Source organism: Coffea eugenioides, chromosome 7 (assembly GCF_003713205.1).
Source record: "Coffea eugenioides isolate CCC68of chromosome 7, Ceug_1.0, whole genome shotgun sequence".
In the NCBI taxonomy this organism is placed as follows: domain Eukaryota; kingdom Viridiplantae; phylum Streptophyta; class Magnoliopsida; order Gentianales; family Rubiaceae; genus Coffea; species Coffea eugenioides.
The window spans coordinates 4,242,827-4,258,660 of record NC_040041.1 but is presented as its reverse complement, the minus strand read 5'-3'; the positions used below and the strand labels follow the sequence as shown (position 1 = coordinate 4,258,660).

At 36.7% G+C, this 15,834-nt stretch overlaps 1 protein-coding gene across 2 annotated transcripts; it reads right to left on the bottom strand.

Moving 5' to 3' along the window:
* Nucleotides 1-2,632: 2,632 nt before the first annotated feature.
* On the bottom strand, nt 2,633-15,232 carry LOC113778543 (exosome complex exonuclease RRP44 homolog A). 2 transcript variants are annotated; one of them, XM_027323982.1, is made up of 24 exons: nt 15,052-15,232; nt 14,720-14,857; nt 14,443-14,600; nt 13,949-14,004; nt 12,759-12,881; nt 12,422-12,552; nt 12,093-12,333; nt 10,801-10,954; nt 9,913-10,153; nt 9,501-9,657; nt 9,259-9,327; nt 8,908-9,033; nt 8,748-8,800; nt 7,977-8,083; nt 7,631-7,685; nt 7,441-7,540; nt 6,804-6,915; nt 5,980-6,100; nt 5,010-5,069; nt 4,808-4,913; nt 4,633-4,728; nt 3,618-3,699; nt 3,436-3,501; nt 2,633-3,056 (listed from the first exon to the last, which is right to left on the bottom strand). In XM_027323982.1, exons 1-24 carry the CDS (start codon nt 15,103-15,105, stop codon nt 2,849-2,851), a joined length of 2,814 nt encoding a protein of 937 aa, XP_027179783.1. In that variant the 5' UTR covers nt 15,106-15,232; the 3' UTR covers nt 2,633-2,848. The 2 variants fall into 2 exon arrangements, with proteins under 2 accessions (XP_027179783.1, XP_027179784.1); XM_027323983.1 differs by having other exon boundaries at nt 14,801-14,857.
* Between the last annotated feature and the right edge of the window lie 602 nt (nt 15,233-15,834).

Below are 15,834 nucleotides of genomic sequence, written 5' to 3'. Positions count from 1 at the left end.
GAAGAGGTATATATGGAACAACCTCCTGGATTTGTTGTTCAGGGGGAGAATTCGCAGTTGGTTTGTCGTTTGAAAAAATCCTTATATGGATTGAAACAGTCTCCAAGGGCTTGGTTTGGCCGGTTTAGTAGTGTGGTCATGGAGTTCGGTCTGACGAGATGTGGAGTAGATCACTCTGTATTTTATGGGCATTCTAATGCTGGTAAAATTTTATTAGTTGTTTATGTGGATGATATTGTGATTACAGGTGATGATGTTGTGGGGATCCAGAAACTTAAATCCAATCTGCAGGCAAACTTTCAGGCAAAGGATTTAGGTCATTTACAGTATTTTCTGGGTATTGAGGTAGCTCGGTCTAAATATGGGATTTATTTATGTCAAAGGAAATATGTACTTGATATGTTGAGTGAAGTTGGGATGTTAGGTTGCCGACCTGTGGATACTCCTATGGATCCCAATGTGAAATTAGCAAGAGATCAAGGAACATTACTTGATGATCCTAAGCAATATCGAAGACTTGTGGGTAAGTTAAATTATCTCACTGTAACGAAACCTGACATTTCGTTTGCAGTGAGTGTTGTGAGTCAATTTCTTGATACCCCTCGTACTAGTCATTGGGATGCTGTTATACGGATTCTCAGGTATCTTAAGGGTGCTCCTGGAAAAGGGTTGCTGTATCAAAATCATGGACACACTGATATTGAAGGATATAGTGATGCAGATTGGGCCGGTTCTGCCTCAGATCGAAGATCGACCACAGGATATTGTGTGTTTGTTGGTGGTAATTTAGTGTCGTGGAAGAGTAAGAAGCAAACAGTTGTCTCCAGATTAAGTGCAGAATCTGAATACCGTGCTATGGCTCACACTGTGTGTGAGTTGGTTTGGTTGAAAAGCATGTTACTTGAAATTGGGTTTGAGTATAAACAGCCTATGAATTTAGTGTGTGATAATCAGGCAGCTGTCCATATTGCGTCTAATCCAGTGTTTCATGAAAGGACAAAACATATTGAAGTTGATTGTCATTTCATTCGAGAGAAATTACTTGATGGAGTCATCAAGACATCTCATGTACCGTCTGCAGATCAATTGGCTGATTTGTTTACCAAGAGTTTAGGGGGCTCTAGGGTGAAATACCTTTGTAACAAGTTGGGTGCTTATGATATATATGCTCCAACTTAAGGGGGAGTGTTAGGAGAATATTAGTATTCTTGTAGATAATATATTAGTAAGGGTATTCTTGTAAATAGTCGGTTAGGTTTGTACTCCTATAAATACTAGTTGGTCACTCATAATACAGTGACTAGATGTTTTCCTCCCAAGATACCTGTTGACACAAATGAAGAGCTTTATTTTATGTTTGATGTTAAGCTTCCATAGAGTGTTCCACATCTGTCTGCCTTGTTGGCTTCCTTCTGTGAGACTTGGACCAGCTGCACCTATTTCTTCCTTCTCTGCACTAGTACTCTCTTCCATGAGCTGACTGTGTATGTCCCTCCTGCATTGTGTTGCCAATAATAACTGTCTTTCCTCCCTGTCAAACTTAAGGGAATGTTCACGATCTTCTCTGCATCACTTTGATTGAAGGATTTAAAAATGGTGTTCCTGTTCCATCTTTTATGACTGATTAACTGATGCACCATCTTTAAGTCACTGTTTAGAGGTCTAGGGGAAGTAGGCTTACCAGAAGTTGATCCAGGGATCCATTTATATTCCCAGATGCTTGTACGTCTCCCGTTGCCAATTCTTCTGATCAAACCTTTATCAATTAAGCTTTTGGCTCCTAGTAGACCTTGCCATATCTAGGATGCATTCTTGTGAGGCTTGCATTTTAAGATAGAATCATTGGGGAAGTATTTTGCTCTCAGCACTTTGCTGATTAGGAGGTTTGGTTTGGTAAGTATCCTCCAAATCTGCTTACCCAAAATGCTTTATTGAAAGTTTCTAGATCCTTGAATCCCAACCCTCCTTCATTTCTCTTTATTAACATTTTCCTCCAAGACAGCCAATGCATTTTGTTTTTATCATTTGTTTCTTGGAGGGAGAGAGAATGACACGAGGAAAAGCGTGTAGAAAGAGCAAAATATTAATTTTTAAATCATGCACATGGGTCAAATTTGAAAATTCACCAAAACCTCCCAATTTATTAGGAATTGAAAACTCCAAATTTTAATGATTCATTCCAAAATTTTGAATCCAAGACCTATGACCCAAAATATTGGATTTTTTCCAATTCCTGATTCCAATCCTCTCTTACGAAGTGACTGGCATACGTACTTTGCCAACAAGCGCGAAGTCTTTTTTTTTTTTTTTTTTGGAAGCTTTAGAATACATTTTTTTGTTTTGAATTCAAATCTTCCTTTCCTCTCTCTGCTCCAGTTTCTTAAATTCCATACTTGAATCTTTTTTTTCTTTTTAAAAAAGAAGCACAAAGCCCTGTCATACTCCTGGCTTTGCAGCTCAATTTAAGGCAATCTTCAAGGATTCCGTAATCCAGCATCATCAGTGGGAATAAAGCAAGTTCTAATTCTGAAACAAGGAAACGAACCAAAATTTTCTTTTCTTCATTTCGTTTCTTTTAAACGAAGCAATGAACCCAAGTCAAACCCGAAGCTTTATTATCAACAGCAATCTATCCAGAAAGAAAAATGTTAGAATAAAAACGAAAAATCATTTTTTGCAGGATTTCCATGAAAACAATGGAAAAGAATTAGATTACTCTCCATGGAAAAATGAGCATTCCGGCATCATTACAACTACAACACGGCACAACAGACCAAGAATGACTAAAACTACAACTCTGTACACGGCTAATTCTACTGCAAGGAAAACAAATCAGCATACATTTTTCTCACATTATCGTAATATCTGTATCGTTAATTAAGGTTAGTTGGAGTTTCGGCCGGTGGGGTTGGGGCTCCACAACCTCCATATGAATCTTCACTGTTTGAAGAACGCCATAGTGAACACTATTGTCACTTTTTCTAACCCTCTGCTGCTGTTCATCAACCAACCATTCTCCCTCCTTGCTCAAATGAACTGGCCCTTCAATACCGTACCTGCAACATAATTGGGAAAGGATTCTCAAACTAAGCAACCTGAAACTATTTCCACGAGAGGTCTGCTACTTCCCTTTTTTTATGTGGACTCCAGTCAAACAAACAAATTGCTCTAATTTTGCATTTTAATAATAATAAAAAAAGAACTCATTGTTAAATAATTAATCAAATTCAAATTTCACCATGTCGGGACAGTTTTATCATAAATGCCACAGTAGGGACAGAGGATTGGGTTTTGGAAGCTCAGATCAGAAGTTTAGCCAATCAATTAAAAGAGCTAAAGTCGTGAAATTTTATGATTGCCCTGTACTGATGAAAGCAAACTAAAATACAGGAGATGCACATTATGTAAATTAAAGTGCAAGGAAACAAAACATACTTGGGCACAAAAACTATGAAACCATTTGCTCGTATTTTCACTATTCTGGCCTCAGTATCTGTCGGCCTGCATCAGTAGAATAACAAAATTACATATGTGAGAGAGAGAGAGCATGCGGTAGCTTGGATAGGGAGAAGAAAGCAGAGGGGGAGAAAAAGACTCCTCAAAAATAAAATACTTGCCTATTCCTGAAATATATGAGAGTATGAAGCTCAACTGAGGCCCGACCAGCCATTTGTGCATTCCTATGCCGATAATTTAGATCTGTTTGAAATAGGCACTAGTCAAAATTTTTACCAGAATCTAATACAATATGCAAATGTCAAAACTAAGTCTAAGAACCCATTTACAGTAGTAAGTTTCAGAACCAAATTTGATGAACATAAGTCGAACACATTCGAGGAATAAGAAATGCAAACTGATTCAAGCAAGATGACAATGAATGTGATGAGACTTTCACAATGGCAAGGGACATATCATTATTTATCAATTTTATTAATCGAAGTTAAAAGCAAGAGGAACCCAATAAGGCTGCTTCAATCATCAATGAAGCTTCAAAATACCACATTTTGTTGACTTCGAGAATGTCACACCATTTTTCTAGTGGACAGAAGTATATGGACATCCAGAGTCTGCTAGACAGTGTAGTTTCTACAGTGACATGGCCACATGATTAAATATTCGAAATTCTTTAACTCATATTATTTGTTTCCCCACTCAGTTCTGTTACTTATCCACACAAGAAAAATATCCATGCATATTGGAAAACAAAATCCTGAATGAAAAGAGAAGAGCCAAGCATTGCTTTGAAGAAAGATTCAATGGAACTCTTCAGCAATATTCAGCTAATAATGAAACAAAAATGAAGTCGTAGCTACGTTATGTCAAACAGTACATAAACCCCACCAACTTTTCTATTTGAAAAGTTTATGCAAGTGAAAAAAATGCGAAGAGTAAATAGTGCTAATAAGGAGCAGAAACAAATATCCAGCTAAGTGAATCAAAACTCCATATTACAAGACCACCAGCAAAGCTTCGACCATGAAACTGTTAATTCTTTGATTGAAAGGAAACCCAATTGAACAACTCAATCAATCAAGATGTATTACATGCACTTCAGCAACCTTATGTAAGTGATAGTCAAACAGCATGTACAAAGAGAACAAGTCATGAAGGTGTAAGTGATGTGATTCTTACTGTCAGAAACACTTGTAAGCTGAGCTTTGTCCTGCAGTACATCAGGAAGCCTATATATTCCCAAGGATGCAGCAAGCAACCTGTGTACAATCACATCTACAACAGAGAAAAATACCATAAGGTTCAGTCATTAGCTTTCACGAGTTGATCAAAGATCACAAAGGACTTGTATTACCTGCATATCTTCTAATGGGAGAGGTGAAATGAGTGTACAGAGGTGCCGCAAGACCATAGTGATAAAATTCTGGAGGACTGAGCTCTCCACTACAAAAGTAGACTGCCTGAATTTGAAGAACATAAATTTGATAAAGAATGACTGAAGCTTCTCATAGCACAATATTTAAATGAAAATAAACTATTTATAGAAATGGAAGTACCTGGGACATGCATCTAGTTGCCAGAATACGAATCAGCTTATTAAAGTAAGGGTCACCACCCTGGAGAAAAAAGAACAGTCACCTGGTGTTATTTATCATTCAAGAAAAATAAGCAAAGAAAGTGACATTTATATAAGACTTACACATTGACATGCATGCAATGGCAGAGATCCTAGGAAGTAAAAAGAAGCAAAGCGAAGAGACATAGAGTTCAGATTTATAATACCATTACTACCTCATTTAAGGACAATTGCCAGCTATTAAAAAGCTAACAGTCACCTGGTGTTATTTATCATTCAAGAAAAATAAGCAAAGAAAGTGACATTTATATAAGACTTACACATTGACATGCATGCAATGGCAGAGATCCTAGGAAGTAAAAAGAAGCAAAGCGAAGAGACATAGAGTTCAGATTTATAATACCATTACTACCTCATTTAAGGACAATTGCCAGCTATTAAAAAGCTAGAGAGATGAATCACTCACTTAAAAGCAGATTCTCCAATTATATGCAAAGTTGTACCCCTAAACACATGGATCTAAGATGCATTAAAACCCTTCTAACTATATTGATGCCAGCCAGACTCCATGTGGCTGTTCAAAACCCACCCAGAGACTTGAAGATGTGCATGGATTTTAGATGCAAAAGGTATTTCTAGCTTGTTTCATCATTCTTTCACTAATAGTTTCATTGGAACTACTTCCTTCTGAATCAAGAGGGACTTAATTACAGATATTATGTTACACTAGAAATTAAAGATGATGCTAGAGAAAGAAGGAAATTAATTAATTGTCAAAGTCAGTGTCTTCAAACAAGCACAAGCTCATGTAACATATGCATCACATTTTAAAGTAGTAGCAAGTTGGGGAAAAAATGACAAACAGAAACCACCCGCCAAAGAATTCATGAAAGCAAACAAATTTATAATTGCAAAAAACAAAAGTACGAAAAATCCAATCCTTTTCTGACCACAGCACTATCAAGCGAATCAGCAAGTGCTTTTGAGGATGACACATCCAATTGGAGACCAACAGCTGAAGCTGTTCGAATTAAAGGTTCAAGCATCTCTTTTGTAGGGGTAGGATGTCGTCTGCAAATGTTATAGTTGCAATAGATTAATAATATGAAAATCAACAGAACAGCCTAAGCAACTAGTATTTAGACTTCACTATCTCACTAACTATATAAAAAGGAAAATACATGCACCAATGAAATCCTTCTGAAAGCATAATTGGGATAATTTACTGCTCAAGACAGTAAAGAACTGCACAGCCACACCTACAGATAGATCTCAAACACGACAATAAGACATAGTGATGCATGTCACCCTTGGACTGACAGCAGGGTAATTAACAGAATGCAGCCAGAAGAAGGGGAGATTAATGAGAAGGTAGACTGAGATCAGCATACTATTCTCCTGTCAGTCAAAAATATTGGATATTGTCCTGAGTATTAGCAGTTTGTCCGGTTAATTAATCCAATTCCATTAGCTTTTTATTTCTTAATAATCAGTAAGTCAGTTGCCGACCCATATTACAATTTCTGAGAATGCTGCATCCCAGAAAATCCATCTTATCAGCATGCTTAATTAAAAGTCCAGTTGTCCATAATACACACTTTTTTTTTGGGGGAGAGAGAGAGAGAGTAACCAAAGCATGTTTTGTTGAAATTAATGGAAAATGAATCTCAATTTCATTCCAAAAGGTAAGTAAAAGACAGTAGTATTACAAAAAGTAATTCTGTCAGTGTTAGAATTTGCAACAAAGAACAACTAAAAAGAATATATACTGTACCTCAGTAATGAGCACAGGGGAAAATGTTTGAGAATTTTTTCAGCAACTGAAACATTAGCTGCAAGCATAAACTCCTCAACCATTTGATTTGCTTCTCTTATTTGATACATTCCTAAAACAAGGTTAATGCAAAATATAACTATGATTCTGGCCGAACAACAGGATAGTGAATATTCATAAGCCAATGACAAGTAAATGACCACGTCCAGTAAAACATTTATGAACATCTACTATCTCTTATACAAGATTACAGCAAACAAGTCAAAAATGGTGATTGGGGGAGGGGTGATCATTAACTTTTACTTTTCTTGTCCTATAATGGTGTGATGATGGTAATAGATGTTATATGCTAGTTTATTTGAATTTCAAGGTCACATCTCAAGATGGCAATGTCAACAAGCCAAACATAAAACCCACACTAAGTAATCTTTGCTCAACCTTGCAAACTTCTAAACAGGAATCATAGAAGAGGTGTTGGCAACATTGGTCCAACACTAACTTCAGCAGTTTGGACACTAAAATGAATTTCTGCCCAATCTAGACATTGCTATCTGCTTGTCAAGAGGTCAAGAGCACTTCTTAATTGCAGGTTCTAAAGGTATAGATTGTAAACACAAATACAAGAGCATGGACATACCAATATCAAGGGGATCATGAGTTTCAGTATCAATTTGAAATTTGACTTCAGCAGAAGCAAGAGTAAGCGCCCCTCTATCAATACGTCTCTGCCTCATGATCTGCAAAATTCAAGATGTAGTCCACAATAATAAACGCACATACCCAAATGTGGGGATGAGGAAAATGAATGAAACGACTAGTGCCAATACCTTCGCTAAAGCATTCATATTTCGCAAATCAGTAGTTAATGGATCCACCAGTCGACTGCAGATAAAGAATAAAAAATATTTGTGATATTAAAGAGGAGGTTAGTTAAGAAAGGTAATAGTACAATAAGTAACATAAACAATAACCCCAATATCCAACATGTTATATAAACATCACAGCTCATTATTCAAGCAACATAGTCCAATTTTTCCTTGAAAAACATCATTTATGATTCAAAGCAAATATCACAATAATGCTGAAACAAACTAGTAATATGGTACTTTCAGAGATAGGTCTGTCCTTAAGTTCAAGAAAACAATTTGCAATAGAAGTAAAATATAGGAGCACCTGTCATCCATCCTTGCTTGAGCTTCAACGTATGACAAAGCTGCACATGATTTTATTGCACTTTTTGTGTACTTCGTGGAAATAATCTCTGCTTGAGGAGTCATTTCCTGAAAGGGAGAAGTGTTTAACATGTTATATGATGTGTTAAAGAAAAAAGTCCCTGTAGACAGTGTAGTGACACGTATTTATTTACTAGACAAGATAAATTCAACAAACTGAGAACCATGACAACTCATTAAATTGCACATTTTGACTGTAAAATCTTTGCTATTGCTTGCCAAAATGAAACTGTAGCTTATTAATAACTGCTTCCAAAAACCAAAAAAGAATGTAACTGTTATGGAAATTGAAGTGGCTATTAAAATACTCCTCTTCTGGGTCTGTTCATGACCTAGTATCATTGACCTGGCAATATCTGAGTGACAGCATAAGCTTCTGCTAGTATGATTGAGTAAACAACACAGGAAGAAATTGGACTTATAACCACTTCTTCAGGAAAAAATTAGCTTAAAAATGACATCTGATAAAACAATGCCCACAATCACGGAGCAAACACTTAAAACAACTAAATCCCATCATAAGTGGTCAATGTCAAGATACAGCATACTGGGAGTATTACCATGTTAAGTACAACAGGTGGATAAACTCTATATAGTACCACGTTTGCACTTTCATGCCACTTGCCAAAGTGGGGATTCCAGAAAATTTTTCGACTGGAAAATCAGGAAAAAGGATAGCAGAAATTTGATCATGTACAGAGGAACAATTTACCCAAATCACAGAGAAGGCTAATCTCTCAACATCAGCTCGGAGTGAACATATATCTGCAAAATCAACAAAAACTTATACTGTCTATTGCATAGACGAAAATCAGCAAAATCTTCATAAATCTATGGTGCATTTTTTTTTTCAAATGCAAAGCAAGTATCACCTTCTGTTAGGGGTTTAGGGAGCATGTCAATTCGGCGCTCAACAAGGTAGACTGAGGTACCCCTTTTTGCAGCCTCATCATCAAGTGGTGTTCCAGAGTGAACAAAGTTTGTGACATCAGCAATATTTGATATGTTGTTAAAGAATAAAATTGACACGAGCACTACTCATGGTAGCTCATTATTTCTTTTGCAGAATCCAACACACCTAAAACATCACCCCCTGCTCCTCCCCCCCCCCGGCCCCCGCCCCCAACAAAACCCGACTTACCATCAAGGGAAGACTAGGGAAAAGTCAGTAACGAGTAATGTAAGGTGACACAGGAAAAGGACAAATGTAACTCAAAGGATATGAACTCCCACTTCAAAATTTCCATCAGGAAGAGCTGTACAGTGCAATGCATCATCAATATCCTTGCATCCTGCACCAGATGAAAATAAGAATGTCAGCTAAAACTAGAAATACACAACAAAGCTATCCTAATGCACCATGATAAGCATAAGAAAGGTGTTAATGAACAACTAGAAAAAAAAAAAAGAAATAATAAAACAGAAATTGAAGAAAAATTTCAGAAATATAAATGGAACTACATACCTGGAGGGTCCACACTAAATACACGGAGTTGTCGCAAATCCTGCCTGATAGGATTGGCAAGATCTTCACTAGACGCAGACCAAGGCAACGCTGGCAAGCATGCTAAAACTTGAGAGGAAAATGGTTTGAATTCTACATCATTCTCTAACAGCACAACCTGAAACACATGATAAGAGAATATAGTTGTTACACATAAATTGTGATGAATCAATATGTTATACCCAGCTGTTTTGGCTTAAGCATCTCAAGCTCATATAAAGAACACAGATGACTAGAAAGTTCAGTATGACAAGTATAAAGGAGAAAAATCATGTATAACTACAATAGATGGAAAACAAACACCATGAAGATACAGAGCTAATGCAAAACTCTGTTTCAGAACTGTAAGTGTAACAATGACATAGCCACGTACCTCACTTTCAGTATCTCTGTCCCCTATTACTCCTATTGTCCTCACATAATGACCAGATGGGTATCGAGACAAAATATCCCATTTATCAACAGCAACAACGATCCTCTTGTCCAAAAGGTTCCCCAGCTGACGCGTTTGTACACGGATTTTAGGAATTCTACGGTCTTTAGATACAAATAAAGCATGGGCAACACCACCACTGCCTGCTGGCATAGGCATTGGCTCCACCGAACCACAATATCTGCAGATAATCGATTTCTGAATAAGATTTGTTTAGCCTTCGAATTAGAGCATGAAGATTTTCTTCTTATGGTGTAAATCAATTCTGCAAAAAGCTAAGCATATCAAGCTGATGGTTGAGATGCAATATGCAAGGAATTTATGGTTGAAATGAGTGTAAAATTGGTGATATTCCTACACTCCATTGCAATCCCTAGGAAATAGTGTTATGCCTGCCAGACCACTATAGAATCCGTATTGTATATAATAAAGTTGTTTGCAACTTTAAGACTGTACTATCCTAAGCAGTAGTTCAAATGAATGAATCTCCAATCACTACGAACAGTAATTTGCAGACCAAAAGCCCAATGAGAGAAGAGCAATACATTAAGGTAGTTGGCAAAAACCCACACAACATTTTCATCTGTACGAGTTTTCTGTAAGTACTTTAAAATTGAACAGTATCTAGAGACTTGCAATGCAAGGAGTCTAATACTTTAAGAAGACTCTCTTTTGAAATTGAAAGTAAAACCCATCAAGATAGTAATTTAGTAAATCATATATAGATAAGAGGTAAGAGGGGAGTGAAACAATGAGTGCCAACCAAATTTAACGAAAAATAACATCATGCAGGTAATTAGCATTCAATAACAAATGTATTTAACTTACGAATGCCAGTTCCGTTTTATAATACCAACAACACGTCCACAAGGACGGGATGGCACAGAACCTGAGACCCCAGCTGATCCTTGCACAAGATTTGTGGCTCTAGGAGCATCATCGGAACTACTTGGGGGTAGATGAACGTCTTCCTCATCATCCTCTGCAAAAAAAAATTAACTAAACACATAGCTTCAACACAAATTCCCACACACATACACAGGTTTCTCCTTTCTCGCAGAGGACATCATTGAAAAACAATGCGAGGAAAAGGGTGAGAACCACACAGACAGGGATGGATGAATCAAATGAAGCAGATAAAGAAACAAAGGATATGTTAAGTTGATTGTAAACTAAATGTAGAACTAGCTAGAATAATGACAGAGTAGGAAGGAATTTGGATCCCACTGAACAAAGTTGGTTGGAACAACAGCATAAATATAGATACAAAACTGCCTGTATACTTGATATTAAGAAATGCCAAATATCTATAACATACTAATCCTTCCAAAGAGAAGTGCTTCTTCCATTTAGATCATAATTTTCAGCAGCTTCGAAGCCAAACAATTTCATGTATTCTGGCAAACAATTCAGACCTAAAGAATCACTTAGTGCTCAGGACACGGAAGCGGAGCAAGGGCAACAGAGTTATTCGTATTGGTTTCGTCCATGTACTTTCGCCCACGTATCTGGATGATACTCCTCAACAGCTTCAAAGTCAAAAAGTTTCTAGTATTCTGGCAAACAATTTAAACTTAAAGAATCACTTAGTGCTCAGGACCAAGAAGCGGTGCAGGGGCAACAGATTTATTTTTATTCGTATCATTAAGCATATTTACATCCACATACTTCTTCCATCCACAAGAAGAGTATTTGCGCAACTAATTGGATGTCAGATAAAACAAATAGTAAAGGAGTACTTATCATGCATGTATGTGGGGATCTTCAACTTATAAGCTTAGTCAATAGTGTCCCTGGAGGTAATGAAGAACAAATCCTTAACTTATTGGTAAGAAAAGTAACTGCCTTCATCCTGTATCAAGATACTACACTCATCTTAACCACCTTACCTCCAAAATCCAATGATAAGTGAATGAACAAAGAATTTGCTCCTCTGCTTCCCTCTAGACAGTGTTCGGATAACATCAAAATAAAAGGAAAGCAAAGGAAAATTTTCTTTCCTTTTTGTTTGACTTGTAAGAAAGTTTTGGACTAGTTTTTCAACACCAAAGCACTACTTTTGTAGTTTGTGTCATCAATAACCAGATAACGCCCTCAAAGAAAAGAGAACAAGTAAAAACCTTCATTAGTTATTGCTATGGATGCCTCCTCTTGCCATTGATCTTGAGGCAAAAGTTCCACAGCCACAACATCCCCATCAAAAGCTCGATTCATATTTGCACGCCCATAGATAATTATTTCATCACCAATGCTTTCACTTCCAACGTACGCTTCAAATGGATTGTAACGGTTAACACGAAGTTTTCCTTGATGATATATCCCTCGAAGCAAGCCAGAAGTAATCTCTGACATGGGCTTGTGCTGCACAATAATTAAATAACAAGTAAATGCAGTAATAGACAGAAGATTGTTTATCAGAGTACAAGTAAACAAGATATTCAAAGTATACCTCAGTGTAGATGACTTTTCTCTTTGAAGGTCTCAGATCCTCCACATCTTCCATGTTAACATCCTCAGATGAAGGCTGAACAATCAGGTCTAGCAACTCTGGCTGGCCAAGTGTCTTCACGTATGATTCAACTGAAAAGCAGCTAGACATTATTAATCAAATATTGGGCCACAGGATGTCCAGTATGATAAATTGACATTGAGAATGAAGTACTATACATAAAATGATGGCTCAGCAGTAGCTAAAGAACAGCTACATCAACACTTTTAGTATCAATGACCATCAATAAAGTAGCAATGAAGACAAGGACAAAGATGATGACGAGATTATGCTATACCTGTATCTGCCAAAATTCCCTCCTCCAATGCTTTCCTTTTATTCTCCCGGTCATTTGTGAGTAGTAAGATACGAACAACATTACCGAGGTGACTCTGATACCAATGTGTTGCAACTCGGATTGCTGAAGTTTAATATTAGAGTCAAATTATTAGGACACCCATACATGGTCTTGAAATAAGTCATCTCTACTTGAGCACCAAATGTTTTTTAACATCTTATATTGACAGTTGTATGCTTTCATGTCTGTACAGCTACCATAACTGATAGAGTATTACAAACATGTCGGTGGTACATCCTAGTATTAGACTTCAAGACAATACAAAAAAATTTCTATGTAGTGCCAGTAAAATTGTTCGCGTGTATAGGAGGAGGGAAAAAAGAAAAAGACAAGAAAATTCCTGGTAACACCTCCCAATGATATCAACATGAGGTGCTAAATGAACAGTGAAGCATCTAAAACTAATTCGGTCTGAAAGATTAGGCAAGTGCTCATTCCCATTTGACTAATTAGTCACGGAGGTTTTGACCAAATTAAAAATTGAGAATGCTAGAAAACTAACATCCCATATGCTGATACTAATAAAGAAATAAGAATCTCGTATTAATGTGACCAAAAGAACTTTGGGCATCTTTCAAAGTTTTAAGTGTTTAATAACCTTAAAAGGTCAAGAAAAAACACTGCAAAAGAAACTGGAAACTTCCAATATAATTTTTTATGAACTAGGAAATGAGATCAAATGCAGACACATCAATTAAAGAACATACATGCAACTATCATCTTTTTCACTACTTCCGCATTTTAATAATCACAGGAGAGACTAGAGTATTTCTTTTATAATTTGGAGCAGCTGCATTCTGAAGTGTGATGTCACCAGAATCTCGCTTGAAGACAACCGTGGTAACATGCATGTGCAGAAATTTCACAAATATAGCATCTTCCGTAATCAGGTAAGCACTGTTAAACCCTTTATGTCCATTAAAAACTATAACAAGTGGTCTAGCATCCAATTCAAATAACAAGAAGTAATTTGTGAACCATTTAGAAGGAAGAAAAGTTGTAGTATTTGACACTCAACATTCATAGGCATGCAAATCCCAATACCCAATGCACAGCTGACTGAATCTTGCAACCCTGATAACATGATAAAGCACACATGTTTTCTGTTTGTGTAATGCAAAACAACAAACCTCTGTCATTCCGATCATTTGGAGTTTCACCAGCCATCTCTTTCACATATGTATCCCTTTGCAATCAAAAAGAGAAAACATGAATTAAAACCATGTAAAAGAAATACACTATCTACGTGACAAAGGACATTGTCAATGCTGCAACTTCAGAACTTATCATTGACTATTCTCAAAACTAGATTCACAGCACCATAGATGAAACCGAACTAATATGTTTATGATATAAAAGCTGATTACATTAAGAAGTCATTTGAGGGATCTAAAATCATCGAACTTTCGAAGGCAGCAATCTGTCAGTTGGTGAATCAACAAAACTCGGACATTTAAACAAATTCCTAAAGTTACAAGTGAAAATATCTATGCGTAAGGGAAGCCTAGAGCCTACCAACTGTAGTGCAAACTATTATAGTCTGATGGATACTAATAAACATAATTTGAATACACATTGGGGCTTATGTATCTTCTGCACTTTACGTACACAAATAAATAAATACCTGTGGTGTTCATTGGAGAAAACAAAGAATTTCCTGGAAGAGTTACTGCAGAGAGCCCTAAGGCGATTATATATACCAATATTCTTATTCTTAACCTCTTGTAACACCACCGACAGCACAACCACATCATCAATCGCTGGATTCTCCAACAAATCAATCTAATGTTACAACAACCATCAACAACAAGAAAAAAAATCAACAACAGAAATAACTGTAGTATACTACGCAATCTCTTTTTAAGTATACATAACAAATATAAAAACAGGTTACGATTTACTTGATTAAGTACAACATTGGTGTCGAGAATGAGAAGTGTGGAGGCAGAGTCACTCAAGCGAGCACCGGAAACGTCACATACTTTGCAAAATGGCGCGCCGCAATATATATCATCTCTCAGATAGTGCTCCCTGACTTCCTGCAAGTGTATTTTTTATTCAAACTAAAAATATAAATTCAAGCTCACAAGCAAAAACCCTAGTTTTTTTTTCGCGTTTCCTTGACATTTACGACCTCAGCAGCTAAAATAGAAGAATCCTAAGATTGAGAAACAAATAATTTCGAAAGACATATAAAATTGAAGATTCAAGGGAAGGAGATTAAGAGACAGACCTTGCGAATTGCTCCTTGTCTAGTTTTTCGGACAAAGGTCTTGCTCTTAAGCATGATGAATTGATGAGGATTCCAGAATAGTTGTGGAGGTTTTTTGGGGGGTTTTTGCAGGGCTTGCCCACAAGCTGCAGCTGTGCCGGTTGATCTCGACGGACGGAATATTTTATAAATTTTTGCCGTTAAAAATTTTATGGAGCGGGATGGCAACGAAGCATGCAACAGGCACTGTTTTAGCCTTACAGGGGGCTTGGGCGATAGCCCAGATTAAAGTTGGGATGGATGGAGGCAAATCCAATTGGGTTAACGTATGAAACTCTGTTGGAAACGTATTAATATTTTCAAAGCAAGCCCATATCGTCTTGGGCTAAGAGTCATAGTTCTGATTTTAATAAGTGTTTTTTCTTAAAGTCTTATGTTGGTGAGTAATCTTTTTTTTTTTTCGTTGGACGCTTACTCCAAAAAATCCAAGTTTACTGGGAGAGAGGATTCAAATGAGTCAAGGGGGAATTTGGAAACTGAACCACCTGTGAAATTATTCCAAAAAATCATGGATTTAGAATCAGGTCAAGGGATTTGATCTATTAACTTACATCCATGAAGAATCTTAAATCTCTTTTGGTTACCAACTACTTTATGAGTAATTTGTTTTTGTTGATGAGTAATCGGTAAGCAACTTATGACTGTAAGATATGTCTTGATCCATGGTGGTAATTTATACTATGAGTCATGCCTTTGATCAATCGTGGTGATCAAAGTCGAAATCTAAATTTTTTTTTACCAAGA

Bases quoted from the DNA above. Each gene is read 5' to 3' on its own strand.
- LOC113778543 (XM_027323982.1), bottom strand. From the start codon at position 15,105: ATGCTTAAGAGCAAGACCTTTGTCCGAAAAACTAGACAAGGAGCAATT. The intron at 9,034-9,258 runs ATATCCTTTGAG...ACAACATATCAA, and splicing joins AAATTTTGAAGTGGGAGTTC to ATATTGCTGATGTCACAAAC. The intron at 5,070-5,979 runs GTCAGAAAAGGA...TTTTTTCTCCAG, and splicing joins ATTCGCTTGATAGTGCTGTG to GGTGGTGACCCTTACTTTAA.